At 35.1% G+C, this 24,974-nt stretch overlaps 1 protein-coding gene across 4 annotated transcripts in view; it reads right to left on the bottom strand.

Annotated features, from left to right (window-relative positions):
• Positions 1 to 219: 219 nt before the first annotated feature.
• Positions 220 to 24,974, bottom strand: part of LOC148949860 (dehydrogenase/reductase SDR family member 7) — a 94,457-nt gene continuing 69,702 nt past the window's right edge. For all 4 annotated transcript variants that reach the window (XM_089091334.1, XM_089091336.1, XM_089091335.1 and 1 more), the window contains exons 5-8: positions 23,004 to 23,243; positions 9,319 to 9,438; positions 5,014 to 5,180; positions 220 to 754 (exon numbers count right to left, since the gene is read on the bottom strand). In XM_089091334.1, coding sequence (XP_088947460.1) covers positions 667 to 754; positions 5,014 to 5,180; positions 9,319 to 9,438; positions 23,004 to 23,243 — 615 coding nt within the window. In that variant the 3' untranslated portion in view covers positions 220 to 666. The remainder of the gene's footprint in view (positions 755 to 5,013; positions 5,181 to 9,318; positions 9,439 to 23,003; positions 23,244 to 24,974) is intronic.

Genomic DNA, 24,974 nt, shown 5'->3' with positions numbered 1-24,974 from the left:
ATATATATATATATATATATATATATATATATATATATATATATATATATATATATATATATATATATATAAAAAAAAAAATATATATATATATATATATATATATATATATATATATATATATATATATATATATATATATATATATATATATTCTGGATGCCCTCGTGTTGTGTAGCAGGATTTTCAACCCCCCCCCCCCCCAACAAAACGAAAATTAAAAATTTCCAATTTTTGCTTAATTCTTAAGTAACCTTAACTGTTTTATCAACAGCTAATGTCTTAATGCGGTATCAAAGTTGGCGTCACAGTCCCATTTGATAGCTTTAAATAGCTTAAAAAGAAGTCAAGAATTGTCCCTGTTCCCTACTTTTGAATCTGCTAAAATGACAGTACCACAGCGAAACCCCAAAAAATATGTTATTTCTTGTGCTATATTACATAGATAAAAATATAGAAATTGCTAGTGTTTTTACACACCCAATACGATTAAACCCAACTAAAAGGTAAAAAACATGCATTATGCATTGCCCTTTCTCCACAAAAACACATATTTAAATAATTTAAAAGAAAAATTACAACAACTATTACGCTGAAATAAACCAAAGCTTTAGAACGATTTTTCCTTCCTGGCAACTCTGGCATTCCTAACAACATCCAAAGCACTTATGTTTCCTTTTTGTCCAAAGACTCCATGGTATCCCGGCTGTCACGCAGTTTCATAAATCGCTTGCTATTAACAATTGCTGTGAATCTAAAACAGAAGAAGATAAATTAGAAAATAGATTTAAAAACCCGTATTCCTTTCTTCTTCAACCACATCCCTTCAAACTCTGAAAAACTAAAGAGACAGCATGAATCTTCGTTTTGTCATGTCTATCTACTCGTATTAACTCCTTTTTTTCTAACCTCCACGATCCCACTTTCCTCCTTCCTCACCTCAAACGTCCCAATTTATTCATCAACCATAGGCCGTATCAGCTTCAACAACTCAGAAACTGAACACAACAACCAAGGCCGTATCCAGGGGAGGAGGTAGGAGTTTGACCACCCTCCCCCCAAAATGTTTGTCCGACTCGTAAATGCGTAATAAAATGAATACAAACAAATTTTGTATGCGTTTTTGAAGTTTTTTTCCGTTAAATACTTAACGGAATATTTATAATACTTAACTTAATACTTAAAACCGTTTTAGGTTAATCAACACATAACTTCTCTATGATGAAAAAGGGAATTTTATCTTTAAAAAGAAAATAGCCATACCTTTGCACAGAGAAAGGAAAACTGCAAAAGAGATTTAAAAAAAACGAAACATTTACGAAGAAAAAAAGTATAGTTTCAAAAATCTGAGCTACCTGGGGAATTGGGGGCAAATCTCATATTCTGTGTTTTTATTATATTAGTCTTGTATTATTTATGCCGGACTATATTATTAACAAATATCGATCATTTTGTGTCAAAAGCAAATCAGATAATTAAGCACTCGGTTCTGATTTGTTTTTTGGCTATTTTTTTTTGTACAGGGTTTTTACGTGACTCCATCCTATTTTGCCTAAGACGAAAAATTCCATTTAACCGGAGACACTGATTGGGGTGGGGGGGGGGGAATTATCTCCTTTCCCCTAACTTTTGACCCGCGCCTATATTTTGAATTTTCTGTACCTTCATTAAAAATAAACCGGAGAAAAAAAAATCCTTGCCGCTCCCCCTGCCAATTTTCGTGAACTTCCACCCCCTGTATTAAATACGAAAACAAAAATGACACAAAACCGAGGAAATATTTTTAGCCCGTGACCTAATAGCCTATTTGAAAGAAAAAAAACAACAAATATGTCAGCAGAGGCCTGGCTTTACTGCTTTCTGTGGGAGAAAAAGCCTGGAAAAAACGAAAAGAAAAACCATGGATAGTACCAGATAACAAAAATCAGCAGTAAAATACAACCCCAAGACACCCAAGGTGAAAAATTGAGAATTAGTCAGTCCACTATAAAAGTAAAAGGTCACTGAACGCAAACTACAAATTGAGACATTCAATTGAAAAGAAATACGTTTATTAATCCCTGACACAGTTAATTATATATTCTTTTGATAAATAGTTGAATATTTTTGACCGTTCATTTCCATAAGACAAAAGTTCTAACCTTCCCGACTCCCATTTATAACATTCTCGTAAATTTTTATTTATGATATACTTCTTTTCTTATCGTTGTCAGTTATTCGGTTTATTTCAATTAGTTCCATCGTCAATACTGTGTCAATTATTCCACAAACCAATTCAAATTCAGATACTTCAAAACTCAAGAAGCGATTGGCAACTTGAATACCCTCATTTACGCTCATTGGTCATTTTTCAAATTACCAAATAATTGATGATTTCCACTACGTCACGGTGTCTTTTATGCCCGTGCCACATTATAGTCAGACGTGTCGATAAAATCAAAATTGCGCATAACTACAGCCCCAATTACGTTCGCTGTTCGTAATTTCTCGACTTGAACATGGTTCACCTTTCAAACATAAATTTCTTGACTGACCAATCAGAGTCAAAGTTTAAGACATACTTTTTGAAACTAGAAGATGGAAACTTAGAACGGCGGTTTTTCTATCTGGGAGAGTAATTTGACAAAAGTTAAGAAGACTTAGCATTAGTAAAGGACAGTTGGACACAAATTACTCTTGGAGCAAACTCTTTAAACTAATTGCTTGCAATTTTAATTTTTTGCATTTTAAATACAAATGTGACGCTAAAATGCAGAAAATTACCATGCCATTCATGATATTTGGCTTTCTTTATCGATAGATGTGACTACGATGTGGCACGGCCATAACGCAAAATGGCTTACGGATAGCGGATGCAGGACAATCGCAGAAATGGTAATACAGAAATGGTTCACTGCAACCGGTTGAAGCGCAGAAAATACTACGAGATATTTGAATATGCATAGGAATAGGCTAAATCAAGTTCTAGAAGCCAAGAAAAATGCCTTATTAAAAATATAATGCTTATCTTCTATTTTCATTTACCTGGAAATATCCACCCGGGTCTTGAGGATTATTTCTTGGACTAAAAAAAGATGACCCTCATGTTCTTTGACAAATATTAATGGTAAATTTCTAGTCAACGTGATCAGTTTTTCAATTAATTACAATTATGGTTTTAAAATGCTTTCAATTCAGAATAACGGATGCAATTCTCAGCGGCTCAATAGAAATATTTTAACGCAGCCGTTGAACCGTTGTGACGCATAAACACGCAGAAAAAAATAATAGGAAATTTGATTGATCCCGCAAAAATCGACCGTTTTTGCATGAAATCGCATCAGTGGGAATCCAGGCTTCCGGAGATCTTGATAATCATGGATTTTTGCTCCTTTTCTTCTGCCACTCCTGTCACAAATAAACCGAAATAATTTAATGTCAATTGGCCAAAATAAAATGTGTTGACTAATCTTAGAACCACATTAACAATTGCAAAGTACTGAACTATATAAAAATCGTTGAAAAAAAATACTTCATATGACTTCGTTCCAAGGGCATTAGGGAAACCCGAAGGCCAAAGCACTGCCTATGCGAGACATGAGCCTTTTATGAGGGATGAAGGCCTGTTCATGAAAGCCTTATAAAATTACAGTAGATCAAGAAAAACCAAAATTATGTCATTCGAAAAGAAAAACCAAAATCGTGTCATTCCAAAAGAAAAAACAAAATTGTGTCATTCCAAAAGAAAAACAAAAATTGTGTCATTCCAAAAGAAAAACAAAAATTGTGTCATTCCAAAAGAAAAACTAAAATTGTGTCATTCCAAAAGAAAAACAAAAATTGTGTCATTCCAAAAGAAAAACCAAAATTGTGTCATTCCAAAAGAAAAATCAAAATCGTGTCATTCCAAAATAAAAAACCAAAATCGTGTCATTCCAAAAGAAAAAGTTATCAGCGTTGCCTCATACGTGGAGGGCTAAAGCAAAACCAAAACTCTATGACACATCCCTATAGCTTCAACAAACCACCATTTATATTTTTGTGACTTTTCCCATTCTGGAGGCGTATCCTACCAATATAAAAGCTAGAGACTCTACAAACAGTACTACTGAAAATGGGGTCTGTTCCGCACGTTACCAATTTTAAACCAATTACCAATTTGACCAATTTGAGTAATTAAACCAATTACCAGTTACCAATTTGAGCACAAACAGTAAGTCTTGTTGCATTAAATGATGTGTTCTTACTTCATACAAAGGAAACAAAATGTTTCATAATGTCTCAATAAAAGACTACTTGTAATGATGTTAGGTTGAAATGAAGCTATTAGATTAGACTACTTTAAGCTTTAATTTTGGTTCAATTTTTTATTTACTGCTTACTTTATTAATACTTTTCTTATTTAATTATTTACCAGCTTTCTTTATATAAAAAGAATTCATTTTTGCAAGCTAGGATTTACATCTGGGTATATTTCAATCACACTTGTTATGAACCAATAGCAATTTTTTTTTCTCTATTTCCATTGTGGATAAAACTGTTCTAGTTGGTTTAGCCGGAAAATTTTCCGACAAGAATTATGTTGTATGTCTTAATACATTTCCTGATATGTATTTACTGATGGTAAGAAACTTAGGAAATGATGAGAAGAATAGGAAACACAGGGTAGAGGTCTCAAGGTGAAGACACGTTGTCCAAAACCAGCAACATTTTCCAGTTTTAAACAAGCATTTGGTTATTTTTTTTTTAATCTAAAAATTTTTCAATATTAAGATCTCCACCCGATTTTATTAGAATCCAATCTTATTGTCCTCTACACCTTCTTCCAAGACCTCAATGGAAATGAGTAAGAAATCTCTCATGTCAACCCAACGACCATCTAGTAAGAACTATTAGCTGAAAGTGTGAACTTTCCAAGTTTCTTAACATACATTTAAAATACAATCAGGTGCCTTATTGAATTAACAAAAAATCTTTATAGCCTTATGCTTCTTAACAGAAATTAGCCCGAGCTAATCTTCATGGTAATCTTACCTCCTAAAAGTATCAGGAAGGTAGCATGCGTAATACATAAAAAATATCACTGGGTTAAAAGCAATCCAACATTCAGTAACTTCATTGGCAATTGCTATGGCCATTAATTGAGCGCACCGTTGAGTGGAAACGCGGTTGTCTGACGATTTCATGTCTTCACCAAAGCTCTAAAATTGAAAAATAATAATTACTAGTAATTCAAATAAAGTCAAAAGAAATAATCACATATTTGATAAAAAAAAAACTCCCGAGAACTACTAAATCCTAGCTAATTAGAAAACAGACGGTTGTGACCCACCTCATAGGTAGGAGTATGATGCATGATTTTCCCTACTTTTGAACCTTTTATATGCGCGCATCTGGCCAAGCCCTAAAGAAAATTAAAAAAGCATTCTGCTTAAATATTTTGTTTCAGACATGAATTTGATTCCGTTGATTTTCAAATTTACTCAAGTACGTTTCCTGTTCTTAAACACATAAGAAAGCATAAAAATTAGCAATCTTTCAACAAGATGGGCAGAGGAGGAGCGTGCGTATCTGTGTTGTAGTAGTAGTAGTAGTTTCAGTAGTTTAGTAGTAATTAAGCAAGGAAAACGGGTTTAAATTTTTATAAAACAGTGAATAAATACAATAGAATAAACACTTAATTAAACAAACATACTCCGAATATTTCGGCCCCACGTCCGGGAGTCTTTCTCAACGTTATGGGCCGGGAGTTAGCTGACCTTTATTGTTTTGGTTTAAGTATAAATATATTCTTCATTTTTTGATAGATTTCAATTTATATACCGTGAGGAGACGAGTGTATCATTGCAGACTTTCGATTTTGTTTATACGCCAGTGCATTGAAGTGTTATTTAATATGTGAGTTTTTGATTGCTACTTATTTATTTATATTTCTTTTGTTTTTTCTTTCTCTTCGTGTGTTTAGTATGTTTTGTTTCGATGTAAGTTAAGTTTTAAAAAAGAACATTTTTTGTTTCATTATCTCCCTTTTTTTCCGTTGAGAAAGGCTCCCGGACGTGGGGCCGAAATATTCAGAGTGTGTTTGTTTAATTAAGTGTTTATTCTATTGTATTTATTCACTGCTTTATCAAAATTAAAACCCATTTTTCTTGCTTAATTTTTTCGTAAATGGAAAAGCAGTGTGGTCTAAGAAATTATTTAAATTTAGTAGTAGTAGTTTCAACTAGATGATTAGTGCATTTCATCCACCCCCCCCCCCTCGAGCATCCTTTATAATTGGAACTTGGTCAAATGACCCTGAATGATGAATCGACTGTGGTATAAGCTATACTAACTTCCATTATATAAAAATATGAGTTAAGTGCATAGTTCAACTTGAAAAGGTTAGTTCTGTGACCTGTTTTGAATTAGACCCACCACATATATGCCTTATTCAGAATAGTTACCAAGTTTATTATACAGGATGATAAAACTATATGCGTACAGAACAAAAAAAAAAAAAAAAAGGGTAGTTCCAACCAGTGGAAATGAAAAAAAAAAAAAAAAAAAAAAAAACAGGGCAAAAATTTCGACCGAGACATCCGCTCATCCGTCCTTAACGCAGAAATAGAAAAATAAAAACAAATCGTAAAAAAATAAAAAAAAAATTCGATACTGAATGACAATTCAAGGTGCTAAATCTGAGTTCATTTTATTTAATAAGAAAATAAATTTATTACCAAATATAAATATTAAAAGCACAACTGGGTCGAATTCGAATTTTGGATTCAAACAATAACAGGACAAAGACATCAAAAGAGCTTTAAAAATAATCATATACTTAAAACTGGCAAAAGGATGTACAGTCAATATATTAAATTGGTAAAACAAAAAGAAAATCAATAAAAAATATATATACATATACGGGCCATGATATGTTAAACAATTTAAAACAAGTAAAGCTAGTAAATTAAAAAGATTACTAAAACATGAAAAGGAAGAAAAAAAGCAAACTTACAATACAGCAAGAAGTAAATTAGTTGAATATATTATTAATTTTTTCTGTAATACAAGGAACAAGAATTTTTTATCTTGAAGCCAAGCAGCGAATGGGGAACAAGATAGGAATAGGCTGAGAAACGGCACGGGGTGGGCGGGATCTGGGTGGAGTGTCTTGTGGGGAAATATTTTCCGTGCTAGGGCTTGGTATTACATTTTTTTAAAAACGGAGGCACAACTTAGCTGTTATGCACTCAAGTGTTTCTAACCTAGGATTTTTTACAAGAAAAGATAACGAAACACCTTTTTGAACATTATTCGCAAGCTTCATTTTGGATAGATTCAATTTTATCTGAATATTTCCGCGAAATAACAGGGTGCCAAATTGGACAAGCATATTCAAGATGCGGGTGGACAAAGGGGGTTTAAATCCTTAAAGAGTGAGAAGGGATAAACAGAACTTCTGCATGAGCTTAAGGAAGGAGATTGACGAATTAGCTTTCTGGATAATGTTTTGAATATAAATCTCTCACTAAAAATTAGAAGGAGGATGGAAAATCTTTCAAGAGGGATAGGATTAAGAAAAAAAGGGTAGGGACTTAAAGAGAACACATTGGCATTATCGTGTATTTAGAAGGGTTTACCCTCGATTTTATGTCCGAGGTATCATATGTAATTTAATATAGGATGCTCATAGTGTAATTCCTTAAATTTCTATAGCAGGTTTCAACGACCCTAAGGTCATCAACAAATTTCCAACTGTCGGGATATTCCTTAGCAAGATTGTTGACCATAACAGAAAAAAGAGAGGGACCTAGGAGAGTACCTTGAGGTACTCCATTGTAAACGGAGAGAGGATTGGAATAATAATTCAAGCATTTGCCTATTTGTGATGTATTTCATACGAAAGAGGCAACCAATTTCACCAAGAAAAATCTATATTTAAATCAGTGACAATTTTCTGAACTAATATAGATACTCATGGAACTACCAAAAAGCCATAATGTTGGTATTCTGTATCACCTCAAGTCTCTTTTATTTTATCATACCATGCGTTCTGTTTATTTTTCATATTAATTCGTACCTTACTCATTATCCCCTTGTCTATTTGATTACGTTTAAAGCATGAAAGGACGCGAAAATAGAACTTTTTTGCCTCTATGACCAGGGCCGTATCTAGGAATTTTTCGGGGGGGGGGGGGTAAAAAAGAATTGTTTCGGAGGGGATGGGGGTACAAAAAAGCTTTAACAAACGCATCAAAATTCGTTTGTATTAATTTTAGTTACGTTTTTTACGAGTTATACAAACATTTCGGGGGGGGCGCCCTAACCTCCTGAATACAGCCTTGCCTATGAACCGTCCTAGATCTATTCATACTTTCACTAGATCACTTCATTTGGTCAATTCCAAATTATAAATTTTTTAGTTGAGTAATGCATTTCCATCAGTGTTGCCACGTTAAACCATGAAAATATGTAAGAAAACGCATTACTTAAATTCCACAGCACTTTTTTTCAATAAATCATGAACATTCATGTCCATGAACATTAACAATCTGTTGACTTCCAAATACAACTAAGCTATCAAAGGAAGTCTACACCTTCTTAGACTGTTTTATACTATATGTTTTTATATGATCTGCGTATTTTTTTATCCACGTTTCTTTTTTTAAGTCTGACTTTCGGACTGCACAATGCATGCGGAGTTTTTTTTTCAAAAATTGAATTCTTCATTTTTTTACTTTTTTTTATGTATTTGGTTGTGTAAGTGTCACCACTAAATTTGTCATCAGTATTGTCACGACTACGCTCGTCTCCTATGAAGACTAAATACAAGCAGTTTAGTATGTTGCCTCTTTCGCATTTGCTTCATTTTTTTCAACATATTTTTTAATTAAAAAAAAAATTCACAGCAAATTTCCAAAATTTCATTTACTGCATGGATTTAGTATATTTACTACATTGATGGCTTAATCGTTACCCCAGAACAGAAATTCTAGATATGGCCTTGGGGACGCATCATGTTTACCAGTGCTATCAGAAAACCGCTGTCCAGGGTAGTGTTACTTGGGTCCAAAGTATGGTAGCAGCCGAGATGTAATCATTTGCACTAATTACTTAATCACAGACAAGAGGCTAACAGCGAATCATCCGTTTTTTAGTGCATTCTCTGGTTTTTTAATACAAAATGACTATAAATACTATGCTAGTAGTATAGTATTACACTTGAGTCATAGTATTTCTGTGAATATTTAGTCTTAACTAGCTTGAATATTAATTTACATCAGCATTTTCATTAAAATTAAATAAAGGAAAAGAAAAGAGTAGTAAAAAGCGGTTAGTGGCTAAATATGCACTTACACTTCCAGCTTTTTCAGTGGCAGCTTGTCGAAGAATATTTGAAAACACTGGACCTGGGCAGACCATTGTAATTTTGATTCCAAAGGCAGCTTTTTCAGTTCGTAAAGATTCAAAATATCCCTAAAAAATAAAACATGATTAATTTTTTTTTTTTTTTTTTTTTTTTTACACTACTGTGTGTAGGAAAATGATTATAAATTAAAATATACTGACAGAGAAGATAAGTTAAGTTGGAGGATTGTTCCAATTATGATGACCGTAAAATTGAGTTGGAGGCCCAAAATTTTAAAATTTACTTGGAGGAGGATATTCGCAGCAACCACGTCTGTGTTCAGCTATATCTAAAAAACACTGGGATAGCGAGACTCAAGGCCGTAGCCAGGATTTTGTTCGGGGAGAGGGGGGTACAAAAACTTTTAAAAACGCAACAAAAATTCGTTTATATGCATTTTCTTATGTTTTATGAGTCGGCAGAAATTTCGGTGGGGTTCAATAACTCCCCCCCCCCCGTGGGTGCGGCCTTGGCGAGACTAAATAAAATCCCTTAAACATGCAGTTTACGTTTAGCATATAAGCTTCAGAGTGGGCAATATTCCGCTCTCAGTACATTTGAGACCGTAGCAGGATGAAATGAGTTATTAGAAAAAAACAAAAAAAAAACATGACGTTACCACTTATTTTAAATAATCTGAGTTAGTGGGTGTTACCCCAATTCTGCTTGAAAAAGGAAGTAGTGAAACGGGCAAACGGGCAAGCTGATCCAAGGACAATAGTCAGGCACTGCCCTCTCCTTTTCCATCATCTCCTTTACATTTTTATTTCTGTCACTTTTTCTTTTTCACCGTTCTACTCTGTATGTTAAGTCAAACGGGCAAAATGATTCCAGGGCATTAGTCAGACACTGACTTCTCCTTTTCCATCATCTCCTTTACACTTTTTTCTGTCTCACCATTCTACTCACTCTGTATGTCGAGCCAAACGGGCAAGATGATCCAAGGGCATTAGTCAGGCACTGCCTTCTCCTTTTCCATCATCTCCTTCATATTTTTTTTCTGTCACTTTTTCTGTCTCACCGTTCAACTCTGTATGTTGAACCAAACGGGCAAGATGATGGGCATTAGTCAGCATTGCCTTCTCCTTTTCCATCATCTCTTCCATATTTTTTTCTGTCACTTTTTCTGTCTCACCGTTCTACTCTGTATGTCGAGCCAAACGGGCAAGATGATCCAAGGGCATTAGTCAGGCACTGCCTTCTCCTTTTCCACCATCTCCTTTATATTTTTTTCTGTCACTTTTTCTGTCTCACCATTCTACTCTGTATGTCGAGCCAAACGGGCAAGATGATCCAAGGGCATTAGTCAGGCACTGCCTTCTCCTTTTCCATCATCTCCTTTATATTTTTTTTCTGTCACTTTTTCTGTCTCACCGTTCAACTCTGTATGTTGAACCAAACGGGCAAGATGATGGGCATTAGTCAGCATTGCCTTCTCCTTTTCCATCACCTCCTTTACATTTTTTCCTGTAATTTTTTTGTCTCACCGTTCTACTCTGTTTTTCGAGCCAAACGGCCAAGATGATCCAAGGGCATTAGTCAGGCACTGCCTTCTCCTTTTCCATAATCTCCTTTACATTTTTTTCTGTCACTTTTTCTGTCTCACCGTTCTACTCTGTATGTCGAGCCGAACGGGCAAGATGATCCAAGAACATTAGTCGGGCACTGCCTTCTCCTTTTCCATCATCTCCTTCACATTTTTCTGTCTCACCGTTCTACTCTGTATGTTGAGCCAAACGGGCAAGATGATCCAAGGGCATTAGTCAGGCGCTGCGTTCTCCTTTTCCATCATCTCCTTTACATTTTTTTCTGTCACTTTTTTTGTCTCACCGTTCTACTCTGTATGTCCAGCCAAACGGGCAAGATGATCCAAGGGCATTAGTCAGGCACTGCCTTATCCTTTTCCATCATCTTCTTCACATTTTCTCAGTCACTTTTTCTGTCTCACCGTTCTACTCTGTATGTTGAGCCAAACGGGCGAGATGATCCAAGGGCATTAGTCAGGCGCTGCGTTCTCCTTTTCCATCATCTCCTTGACATTTTTTTTCTGTCACTTTTTCTGTCTCACCGTTCTACTCTGTATGTCGAGCCAAACGGGCAAGATGATCCAAGGGTATTAGTCAGGCACTGCCTTCTCCTTTTCCATCATCTCCTTTATATTTTTTTCTGTCTCACCGTTCTACTCTGTATGTCGAGCAAAACGGGCAAGATGATACCAAGGGCATTTGTCAGGCACTGCCTTCTCCTTTTCCATCGTCTCCTTTACATTTTTTTCTATCACTTCTTCTGTCTCACCGTTCTACTCTGTTATGTCGAGCCAAACGGGCAAGATGATCCGAGGATATTAGTCAGGCACTGCCTTATCCTTTTCCATTATCTCCTTTACATTTTTTTCTGTCACTTTTACTGTCTCGCCGTTCTACTCTGTATGTCGAGCCAAACGGGCAAGATGATCCAAGGGCATTAGACAGGCACTGCCTTCTCCTTTTCTATCATCTCGTTTACATTTTTTTTTCTGTCACTTTTTTCTGTCTCACCGTTCTACTCTGTATGTCGAGCCAAACGGGCAAGATGATCCAAGGACATTAGTCAGGCACTGCCTTCTCCTTTTCCATCATCTCCTTGACATTTTTTTTCTGTCACTTTTTCTGTCTCACCGTTCTACTCTGTATGTCGAGCCAAACGGGCAAGATGATCCAAGGGTATTAGTCAGGCACTGCCTTCTCCTTTTCCATCATCTCCTTTATATTTTTTTCTGTCTCACCGTTCTACTCTGTATGTCGAGCCAAATGGGCAAGATGATCCAAGGGCATTAGTCAGGCACTGCCTTCTCCTTTTCCATAGTCTCCTTTACATTTTTTCTGTCATTTTTTCTTTCTCACCGTTCTAGTATGTATGTCTCCAATGTCCATAGAATTCTATTCCAATTCGAGTTCCAATCATATTATCAATGGGCATCTGTAAGCTGCTTCATTCTCCTTTGGTTTCCCTTACATCTTTCGATATTCAATCCATTCTACTCCCACTGTCTTCATAGCCCATAGAATTCCGTTCTATTTTGATTTTACGTTACCAAGTCTGTCAAGCGGGTTTTCTTTCCTCTTTTTTTCAAGAAACTTATCACAATGGTTAACAAGGATTTAACTTCTCTCCTTCTCTCCAGCCTCATAATATCGGTTGCAGTTAGGTCTTGATGTGCCTAGACTGGGGTGGATTCCTTCAAGCCTATACTCCCTAGAGGTTGTAGAATATGAGACGCACTTGATAATTATCATAAGAATTTATATGATTCTTTGTTATTTAAAAATATTAGAACAAACTATTTTATGGTTTCATCTGGTTAATTCGTTGAGTGTATTTCTATCTCAGGAGGTTATTCAATATAGTTGCATTGTATTTACTTTTTCTTTCTTTATTTCGTTAAGCGATTTCACTTTTTCTGTTTATTCTTTTTTCCATCTTATCAACACTATCAGTATTATCAATTTTATTAGTACTCCATTAGTTTATATTTATACCATTGAATGCTAAAGTGCTTTGTGTAAAATACGTGATTTGTTTTAACCAGGTCATAGATCTCCAGAAAAGCGTAAACTCCTAGAGCCCTTGTCGGGCAGTGTTGGTTAATTATATTTTTGTGTGAATAAGTCCAATTCCATTACAAAAACAAAATCCAAAAAAGTGCACTTTTTTCCATAGTTTTGGTCTTTTACAGGCAGGGCAAATGACTGGTCCGCCCAGCCCTCGTACTGATGCCCATAGAAAATAATAATAAAGAAAAGGTTTTGAAGGCAACTTCAGAACAACACAAAAGCAGAAAGTTTACTAGTAAAGAAAAGTTAATAAAAAAAAATTTACTTGTACAAAAAAAAAATTAAAAACTACAAGTAAAAAAAGATTTCTACTTCTAGTAAAAGTCAAAAACTACAAGTAAAACTACAAGTAAAAAAAAGCAAAAAAATTAAGAACTTTTCATTCTTTTAACTGGCTTAATGTTTCCCAAAAGTATCGGAACCACATGAAAAGGAGGAATAAGTGGAAAGGAAAGGAAGGAATGAAAAGGAAGAATGAAAAAGAAGGAATGAAAAGGAAGAAATGGTGTCCGAATAGGAGGGAAGAGGCCATGAAAGACGGATTTTAAGGAAATTGGAACTTAGTGGGATGAGCAAAGAGTGAAGCTTTCAATAGAGTAGGGTGAAGGAGGAAATAAAGGTGGATATAAAGGGTAGAATTTTCGTAATAATGGCTTACTCTTTTCTATAGCTCGTTTAGCAATTTAATAGAATGCCCTTATTGCTTATTAATATCTAATCAGGGTTGTATCGAAGATAGGCAATCATTTCCTCTGATTCAATCAAAAGCTGATTTAACCTCGGATTTTTTGGCTGATTCTTTATCCAAAATCAAATTTTTACAATGATTTTTACCAATAAGTTCAAACACAGAGCATATGAATTATAAGATAAAATATGAAGAGCTCGCATATCGAAAAAGAATGTACCACCGAAAATTAAAACGGGTAGGCAATCAATCCCTTTTGTTTAGCTAATTAATCCATATTTGACCAGATCCTTTTTTATGAAGGCTACATTTGAAAATTTTACATAGATTTAAATATGGAGCATAAGAATTAGAAGAAAAAACAAAGAACACGCACCCGCACAAAACAGCGTATCTTCAACGGATGGGCAATAATTAACTTTGGTTAAATCAATTGCTGATTTAATTGAATATATTCGAAATTTTTCCCAAACTAAGTTTTAACAATGATTTTACAAAACTATTCAAATACGGATCATACGGAATAGAAGGAAAAGTAAAGAATGTACATGCGGAAAAAAGGAAGCGCGTCACTAACATTAAAAATAATAGGGGCGGGAGGCATTGGGCGCTATGACTTGTCAGCCCAAGAATACTGAGATGTCTGCGATTTCTCCTACAATATATTCAAGTATTTTTCAAAACTGTATCCCTCTTAAGTGGCCATCATGGCTCTGAAACGAGGACGCTTTGAGAGGTGGGTGGCACCTTAAAAAATCACCCTATCTCGTCCATTATAAACTTTTTAGTTTGGGTTTGCCAAACTATTTAGAGTTTATTGGGCGGTGTTGCCATAACCTGTAGAGTTTGTATAAGAGGTCCAAATAAACGACAGAAAAATAAAAGCCGTCACCTACTTTCCCAGGAATCTTAGAAAAACCATTTATCTATTCCTGTTTTTTGCTGGAGATAGAGATAATCAGATTTAATGAGACTTCCAATCAGATTTAATGAGATTGGTGCCCTGGATTTAGGACTCTTTGTCCGAGAGGGCGAGGGTTCGAATCCTAGTGTACCCAATTATTTGGTTTGGGACGAGAATCAGTGGTGTGACTCTGTAAGCTCAGCCAGAGTCGACCCAGCTCTAAATGGGTACCCGGAGACATCTGGGGAAGGTGAACAAGAAGAGTGTGCGAAAGCAGAGGATGGTTGGCCCCCCACCCCCATTTTACTTCCTGGCTGAAGGGCCAAGAAACGGATATCAGCAACACCGGTAGGGACTGTAAATTCCAATGTCGTATGCTTTACCTTTACCTCTAATGAGACTACTTACATCATTAGAAAGTGTTTTTTGTTTTGTTTTTTCGATAAAGAGAGCAGAAAAATCAGCTCAAAAGAAATATCAGTTGAGCAATTTGACAGCTTTGGGAGTTCTACTCAGTGCTTCCACCGTGATTGAAAACCTTGCCGATACAGCGGAGGTTTATGTTACAGGTATCTACTTACATGTTTATGTTACAGATAGACAGCTCTTTGCTTACCAATTAGTAAAGATTTTATTTTTCTTTACTTTAAACTATGCTCTCGTTAGCTTTTCGAACTGTTTACTCATTCAAGATCCCCATCAACTTTTACCAAAATTTTAAGGAAAATTTGAACAGTTTGACAGCTTTGAGAGTTCCCTGTGGTGCTGGAAAAATTCGTTAACAGGCCTTTGTCTTTTAAATTGGCAGCCAGCGCTGAGACTCGCAAAATTACTTTTAAGATATTGAAGAGTCTTGATGCCATAATGAATTATAAGACAATATGTTACTTTACAATCCGTCTTAGGACAAATATTATTAGTCTTACATGTGTAAGCTGGTTTTAGGTTAATAGAGATATATGCGAAAACTTCTTGATCCCCTTCTTCCTCAGGAAATCCCCTAATGTTTATAACTTCTACGTAAATTTTATAACAGCCACAGAATATATCTGTTTCTTAATGTTTTAACTAACAACGATGTCTCAATTCTTTATTTCGATATCTCAATTTTCAATTCTGATACCATATTGAGGATACTTATGATTTAGGATTTTTTATACTTATTTACAATATTTATGATACTTAAGAAACTTGGAGGATACTTATGATTTTTGGTTGCTCCTTTTTTGTTTTGTTTTTTCACTGGTATCAATAACATTAATATATGAGGTAGTGACATTGCCTAAGAAAGTTGATATTAGACATATTCATTTATATATATATATATATATATATATATATATATATATATATATATATATATATATATATATATATATATATATATATATATATATATATATATATATATATATATATATATATATATATATATATATATATATATATATATATATATATATATATATATATATATATATATATATATATATATATATATATATATATATATATATATATATATATATATATATATATATATATATATATATATATATATATATATATATATATATATATATATATATATATATATATATATATATATATATATATATATATGACATATTATCCTTATTATTCTTATATTATTTTTGAAGCAACAGTTGACTATTAATCATTTGCCATTTCCGAATTACGAAGATAATGGCAATTGAGCCCCCAAGCCCAGTCTCGCCCCCTGGGAACATAACTGTTTGCGGAGCTCCTGTTGAAGTTGTAAAGAATTCACTTATCTTGGCTCCGTACTGTCTAATGACGGCTCTATAGAAGAAGAGGTGTGCAGCCGAGTTTCAAAAGCCTCGTCTATCGTCGGAAGGCTCAACAATCTCTGGAGAATGTCGCTTATATCTAGGCGCACGAAGATGCGAATTTATATAGCATCCGTAAGCTCGGTCCTCCTCTATGCAGCGGAAGCCTGGCCTCTCAAATCAAGAATCCTCAGCATGATAGACGTCTGCCAGACGAAACAGCTCCGTCGGATTGAGGGACTTCGATGGAACGATTTTGTAAGCAATGCAAGGTTGCTCGCAACTCACCTCCAAAGTGTCATTCTCCGTCTAAACAACGCACCGTACTCTAAGATGGTTCGGACTTTTCTTCCGTATACTAACGACAACCCCAGCCAATTTAGTCTACGATATTGATGATAAGGCTCATACCTGGTCTCACCGGAAGGGCGACCTAAAATAAGCTGGAAGGATAGCCTTAACAAATTCCTGGAGATGGCTAGCATTACTATCGACGAGGATCTATTATTAGCACCAGACTAGTCAGCCTGGAGGAGCAGAGTTGCGACGCTCTACGCCGCCCTCAACGCGACAGGAGCCTTAAGGAGGAGGAGGAGGAAGGAATTTCCGGCCAAAACTGAATAATGAAAAAAGTTATTGCAAGTGAATTGCATGCATGGCCGCATCCAGGGTGGTGGTGGTAGGTAACCCGGCTTGACCCCCCATCCCCCCGCTTTTTAATTTTGTACGACTCGTAAAAGTAGCAAAAATACATGTAAATAAATTTTACACAGGGAAACCCTGATGTTTAATAATCTTTGTTTTAAAACCCCCCTCCAAAATATTTTTTGTACCCCCCCCCCCCTCTCTTCAAAAAAAAATTCTGGATATGGCCTTGATCGCATGTCAAGAAGTTTAAATTCGTTAAGTTTATAGCATAAAAGACTGCAAAAAATGAACTCTGAAACCTCTTGAAAACCATAATTTTGGCAATTAAGCTTTCCATTCACTAATTTTTTTTTTCTCACAAGTTAAACCCAAAATCAACATTTCGACATTAATAAAATAGAAAAAAAATGAGTAAAACAGAAGATTCCCAAGCTCTATATTAGCATGGGTTTTGTTTATATACGAAAAGTACAGCTGGATCACCAATATAACACAATTCAATGATACTTGATAATAGCTAATCAGGGTCATGCGAAGGGGAAGGGCGATTAAAAGGCGTGGCCCCCAAAAAACTCAGGTTTCTGAATCTTTTCGCACAGTGTCTTATGTTTTCGGGGTAACTGACCTCTTTTTCAAAAGTATATCAGTCTGAAGCGGTGAAGTATAAAATCACTTCGAAAGGCTGAGAAATAATTTTTGGAAGTTTTCCAAAGAAACTGTCTACAAATAGTTTAAGATACTCGTTTGACTGACGGTATATCAAACAGCAGGCTGTACGAAAAAATGGTTTTATCCCAATTTGTAGGGTTATAATGAAAGAAAGGTTAAGATGACAGGAGAAATTCAACTAATGAAGGAGGAAAATTTCACCAAAGACTGTTCTTTTTGGCCATTCGTCCGGGGACATGCAAAGGTAGGTCGTCCCCAAATTGGGTGACGGAGGTCATAAGAAAGGTTTGATTGAAAATCAGAACTATATGGGAAGGAATAAAGAGTGAATAAACTTGATAATTTGGGGTAGAGGATCGTGGGCAGCTGTGCCAACCTCAGTCGGCTTGTGGCTGCATTGAGTTGTAAGTAGTAATAGTATCCCTCCCTTAGATGTTTGTCCCCTCCGAGATAGTGCTGTGTATGTGCCGGGTCGTAGTTCTGGAATATTTTAAGCACATAAAAAAAATTACGAGTAAGACAAATTAGACAGAACCCTTTCAGCTAAAAAGATATCGCAAAACCAAGATAGCCAAGATTAGAATATTGACACTGATGACAGTGGTCAAATAGGGTTCTGAAGCATGGGCGCTCCAAAAAAAGGGAGGAAGTTTTGCTAGATGTTTTCCAGAAAAATTGCCTATAGATTGTTTTGGATACCCGACTGACTGACCTTATTTCCAACAGTAGGCTGTACGAAAAGTGTGACTCAATCCCGCTTTCTAGGCCTATAATGGGGGAAAGATTGAAATGGCTAGGGCAAGTTCTGCAGATGAGGGATGACAGAATGCCAAAGAATGTACTTTTCGGCCAACCGACTAGGACTAAACAAGAAGCAAGTCGTCCAAGTTGGGGTGGGAGGATGTCGTAAAGAAAGATTTAAGAGAAATGAGAAGGTTTTTAGGAGGGTGTAAAAACGGAGCCCTTGAATAGATTGGGATGGAGGAGAACCGTGCGTAACTGTGTTAGCCTCAGGCAGCCTGGTGCTGCGGTGAGTCGTTAGTAACAGTAGATATGTCGGCAAAGAGAAAGTGGTACATGCCCAGTTAAGTTATTATATTGAAAAGAATAAAATTCTAATGGAAAATCAATTTGGGTTCAGAAAAGGGCTATCTACGGATATAGCAGTTCTGAAATTGGTTGATTGGATTAGTGATGCATTTGAAGCTGGTCTCATACCTGTAGCTGGGTTTTTGGATAATAATGAAAAAAGCGTTCGATACGGTGGACCCCTCAGAGCTTATTCAAGCTCTTGACTCGATTGGGGAGAAGGGTTCAAGTCTGGAGTGGGTTTCACCGTATCCACACAGTCGGTATCAGATAGTTCAGAATGGGTCATTTTATCTTCAAAAAGAAAGTAGAGTGTGGGGTCCCACAAGGGTCAATCTTGGGACCTCTACTTTTCGTTATATTCATTGATCGAGTGAAACACTACCTATCAGATGCTGGTGTCATCCTGTTTGCAGATGACACTTTGCTCTTTCTGGCAGCGCCTTTACTTGATGTTTTATATAATAAAATTCATAATGCAGTTTCTGAATTTCTAACTTTTTCTCAGCAAAACATGTTAACCCTAAACTTTTCTAAAAACTTTTTCATGATATTTTCTATAATTTCTTCTAGTGCTTGAAATGAACATATCACGGTTAAAGAAAATGTGATAAAGAGAGTAGCAACAACGAAGTATTTGGGGTTTTTAATTGATGAAAACCTGTCGTTGAAAAACCATTCAAGTGCAATAGCTGAAAAATTAAGCAGAGGCCTTGGGGTGATGCGAAGAATTAAAAATCCAGTCCCAAAAAAGATCCTGAAAATGATTTATTTTTCTATATTTTACCCATATATTAGCTACGGATGCTCTATATGGGCAAGTAATTTTGTAACATGTTTCAAAAGAGTACAAAAACTTCAGAATAGTGCTGTAAAATTATTATCTGAATTTGATGATTCTAATGAGGTTCCTGCTTATGAGCATTTTAAAAAGAATAAGTTAATGGATGTATCCCAAATTCGAGATTACCAAGTCGCGATTTTCTCGTATAAATATTTGAATCAGCTGCTCACCCCTGCTTTTGAAAATCTTTTTACTTTTAATAGAGACCGTCATGATCATAATACAACAAAAGCTGATGACTTAACTCATGAGTTTAGGAGCACCACTCGGGCATCTTTTGTGATTCGCCATTATGGTCCCCATGTTTGGAACATATTGCCCGAGTGTGTGAAAAATGCGCCTAGTCTTCCGGCTTTCAAGTCACGGGCAAAGCAGTTTCTTTTATCTCTTGAGTGAATTTGGTGTTATGCTCACTCCAGGTTGTCATTCTATTTAAGGTATTTCCCTGATTTAGTTTGCTTTTTTTCTGTTTTCTTTTTTTTTATATCTACTTCTGTTATTTTCATCTTTATACCTTTTTTAATTTATTAATTCATACTATAATTTTATTGTGTGTTGATTAGAAATGTATGAATGTTATTTTAATTATCTGAGAGTGATAACCTCGCTTGCCCTTTCAAGCTTATTGTCTTTCTTGGCAGGCGAAAGGCGAATAGTGTTTGTTTTCTTTTTTAATAAATGTATATCTCATATCTCATAATCAAGGCAGTTAGCACAACAGGAAACTTACAAAGCTGTCAAATTATTCGATGACACTTTTTTTGAGTTGATTTTTAATATTTTTCAAGCAGATCTACTAGAATATTTTTGGAAACTGTCCTTTCCTGAACTTTAAAAAAAAATTTCTGCTCCGTTTAATCAAAAAAATAAAATTCACGCTTTCTAATGATTAAAGTTTCATTAAATCGGAATATCTCTACCTCCAGCACAAAAAAACGGGAGAAATTAAATGGTTTTTCTAAGATTTCTGGGAAAGTACGTGATAGCTTTTAGTTTTCTGTCATTTATTCGGATCACTCATCAAAGCTATACGAGTTATTGCAAGACCCATCCAATCAATTCCGAATAGATTTGGCCACACAAACTAAAAAAGTTGATAATGAACGAGCTGTGATTCTTTATGGTATCGATCGGACATAAACAATGGATATAAATTAACTATACTACTACTACTACTACTACTAGCAACTCACCGCAGCACCAAGCCGCCTGACGCCAACACAGCTACGCACGTTCCTACTCCATCCCAATCTATTCAAAGCCTCCCTTTTTAAACCCGCCCATGAAGTTCCCATTTCCTTTAAATCTTTCTTTATGACGTCCTCCAACCCCAGACGAGGACGACCTGCTTTCCATTTAGCCCTAGACGGTTGGCCGAAAAGAACAATCTTCGGCAATCTGTTATCCTTCATCCGCACAACATACCCTAGCCACTTAAACCTTTCTTTCATTATAGCCCTAGAGAGCGGTATTGAACCACATTTTTCGTATAGCCTATTGTTTGAAATACGGTCAGTCAGCCGGGTACCCAGAAAAATCCCTAAGTAATTTCTCTGCAAAACATCTAACAAATCTTCATCCACTTTTCGGAGCGCCCATGCTTCAGAGCCATATTTGACCACTGTCGCCACTGCAGCTTCCAATATTCTAATCTTGGTTCGCAGACTTATCTTCTTATTCTTCCAAACTTTTTCAACTGTGAAAAAAAAACACCTGGGCCTTGGCTATTCTACTTTTAACATCTTCACTGCCCCCATCGTGTTTACTAATAATACTAACAAGGTAAGTGAAGCTGCCCACCTGATCAATCTTCTCATTATCGAACTTCAACTTTTCATCTTCACTTATTCCTAGCCTTTGTGACTTTGTCTTCTTAAACATTAATTTTCAAACCTAATCTAGCACCCTGAACTCGCAACACCTCTAAAAGTTCATTCATTTTGCTCACACTTTCATCTAGGATGTTTAAATCATCAGCATAATCCAAGTCCAGGAGACTTTTTCCTCCCTATTTGATTCTGTGGTCTCCCATTGCCTTTCCTGTGCTCCTTGAAACAAAGTCCATCAAAATAATCCATATAAACGGGGATGGAACACAACTCTGCTTAGCTCCTGATTCAATACCAGCTACTAACCTCATTTCCTACTTTAATCGTAGCAATGTTATTCTCGTGCATAGCACTAATCACTTTAATGTATTTGTCTGGTATACCATATAAAAATAAAACCTTTACTTAAGCTCTTCTATCAACAGGATCGAACACTGAACACATTGAGCTTAACACTAACATTTAGTGTTAAGCTCAACGCTTAACACTAAATGTCAAAGTTGCAACTGAATTAATATAATAAAAGTAAAAACAGGTAAAAACAAATTTTGTCAGGCCATTGATTATTTTCTTCAAACATTCGAGTATTTCAAGTATTGTCACTCGAAAAGCTAAATTACATACTTTAATTTTACCAAGAATCGGGATATTTTACTCGATTCTACTTCTGATCCTTTGAAAACCAGGATTTTCACGCTTTTGATTTCATGAGATTAAAAGTATACACTATACACACTATATACATATTAATATAAACTATATACATATTAATATACTCTATATACATATTAATATACACTATATACATACACTATATACACTATTTCATGAGATAATATACACATTAATATGGCATTAGTATACACTAAATAAACGAATATTTCAGAGGCGCAATAAAACAGGTTATGTTATCAAATCATTTCGTCAGAGCGAAAAGAAGTGAACCCATCAAATTAATTAACGCGAAAAGGTAATTTAATTGCCGGTTTAATATATACTTATACAAAAAATAGCGTCTTTTTTTAGGATCAATCTTTTATTCAGCTTTCATCACGGCTGCCAATCTTCGGGACTGTTTCCAATTTTTTTTTTTTAATTTCAGTAATGAGTTGGGGATTTTGGGAAAAGAGTATTTATTAAAAAGTACCCATAAAAACTTATACCAAGAATATGCATTATCAAGCACATATATTATTGTTTTATGATATTTTGACATTTTTTTGGCTCCTTGATATTTATCACAACTGAGTCTCGGGATACTGTTAAGCTCTCAGTGGCAGTCCTTACTTTGGCCACATTTTCGGTGGCTTGGATTTGTATTTTCGCTCTTGATTCTTGTCGCCTCAGAATTGACATAATTTTGTTTTAGTAACTTTATACAGGGTAAAATGTTGCTACCAAGATGAAAGCCGCTCTCTTTTTAATTTTGTCTTTTTACCATTCTTCCTTTCCCAAGCAAATATACTTTGCTGTTTTACACTTCTGTTTTACAAAGATTTCTTTTTTTTTTCTCCACAAAAAAAAAAAAAAAAAAAAAAAAATGGAGCGGCCCACTTACATGAAGTGCATGTTTTGTGGCTGTATAACTTCCCGAAAAGGGCACGCCCAGTTTCCCAGCAGTACTAGAAGTAACGACCAAATGACCAGATTGTTTCTTCAAAAAATGTGGCAGCACTGTTCTTGTCAAACCGATTAAACCAAAGACATTCACTTCAAAGAGATCACGGTCTACTTGAAGTTCAATTTTTTCCCAATTGGCACGTTGAGAGCGACCAGCATTGTTCACGAGTATGTCCAGCTAAAAAAAGGAAAATAAAAAAAAGAATATCAGCAGGACCAAGGAACCGGGCAAAAACGTGCACAAAAGGATTATGAATCTATGAAGTAAAGTAGTCGGGGCAGAAGAGTGCATAAAATAATAGCTGCCCAGTTAAAGAGGGCTACAAACCTATGCTCCCACATACTGTACAGAATGAAAGGCCTAAACAAAGATGGGCTATAAAGCTTTTTTTCATTTAAAAAAAAAATGTTTTTATAAAATATTTTTTAATGCCTATATTGCTTCTATTATTCAATGTTAACAATAGTGTCAACTCTTTAACCACTTCCACCAACTGAGAAGTGGTTACTAGACTAGTAGTCAAGAATATGTCCAGCAAAAAATAGCATAATATTAATGGGAGCGGGACAGAGGAATACTCAACAGGTTTACTAGGTAAAGTAGTTGGGGCAGAGTCCACACGCTAATAGCTGCCCAACTGAAGAAGCATACAAGTTTATGCTTCCTAAAATTGTGCAAATTGGAAGAACCGCATCAAGATGGACTTTAAATTGTTATTTGTTTTTTATTTTAAAAAAGTTTTTAGTTTTTTCAGAGTTGTTCTTCATGGCAATATTGCCACTATTTTTCAATGTTAACAATGTCACAGTTTTTGTTGAGCACGTTAGTCACTTCAGTCGACGCGTTGCCAGTAACTAAGATAATTCACGAGAGCGTCAAGCTAAAAAAAGACAAATAACAACAAAATATTTAACAGGGCCATGAACAGGCCAGAAGAGTACATAATTGATTTATGAAGTAAAGGGGTCGAGAATTGAAGAGTACACAAGAAGACGGCTGCCTAACCAAAGAGGCCTACAAATCCTTGTTTCAAATAATAGCGCAAAATGGAAGTCTTAATCAAGAAGAGCTATAAAGAGTTTTTTTTTAATTTAAAAAAATTGTTTTTTATAGCGTTGTTTTATTGTGCCTTTGCTATTAGAATAAGAAGTAACCAATTTCTATTTTTAAATATTAACGCTATCAGCGTCTTTTGAACGCGTTGAATACTTCTGCTGACGATTTGAGAACGACCAGCATTATCCTCGAGTGTTCCATCTTAAAAAGGACAAACAACAACAAAAATCAATAGGACCAGAAAACTGGAAAGCATTGTTATTAACTAAACCAACTCGTCCAATAATCATTCGGCTTGTGCAATGCAGAAATAACTCCCATAGCGCTGTCTCTAAACTCCTCAATGAGGAATTTCAAGCTTCTGCAACATATAAGAATTAAACATAAAATTTTACTTTTGAATTTGTGCAGGTTTTTACATTTTTTGCTGTACTGCATTGTTTTTTGTTCATTTCTATACCGTATCTGTCCGATTTTATTTTCTGTCTAATATTTGTTTTTTGTTTTTTTGACGATTGGATACACATTACGGAGGCAATTTATGCCATTGTATGCCACTTATTTATGACTGTGATGATTTTTGTTATTTTTTTTTTTACAAAAAAAAACATAAATTTGGTATTTTTGGCTTTGAAGTTAAATGAATTTTTTAAATGAATTTTTTAAATGAATTTTTTTCTAATTTGAAATAATTACTAAAACAACATAGAGAATAATTTTTAGAACCAACAATTTTTATAATAAAGCAGATAATCCGTGCTTAACCGGTCAACTTATTCCCCCTCCGCTTGGAGTAAATGACTTTTCTAAGTGTTTTGGAAAGCAAAACTATACGTCGTATGATTTTACTCT

This window comes from Artemia sp. Qi Xiang Cuo, chromosome 7 (genome assembly GCF_049724085.1).
Source record: "Artemia sp. Qi Xiang Cuo chromosome 7, ASM4972408v1, whole genome shotgun sequence".
NCBI lineage: Eukaryota > Metazoa > Arthropoda > Branchiopoda > Anostraca > Artemiidae > Artemia > Artemia sp. Qi Xiang Cuo.
Note: the sequence above shows the minus strand (reverse complement) of the source record. Positions and strands in the feature narration are given on the sequence as shown.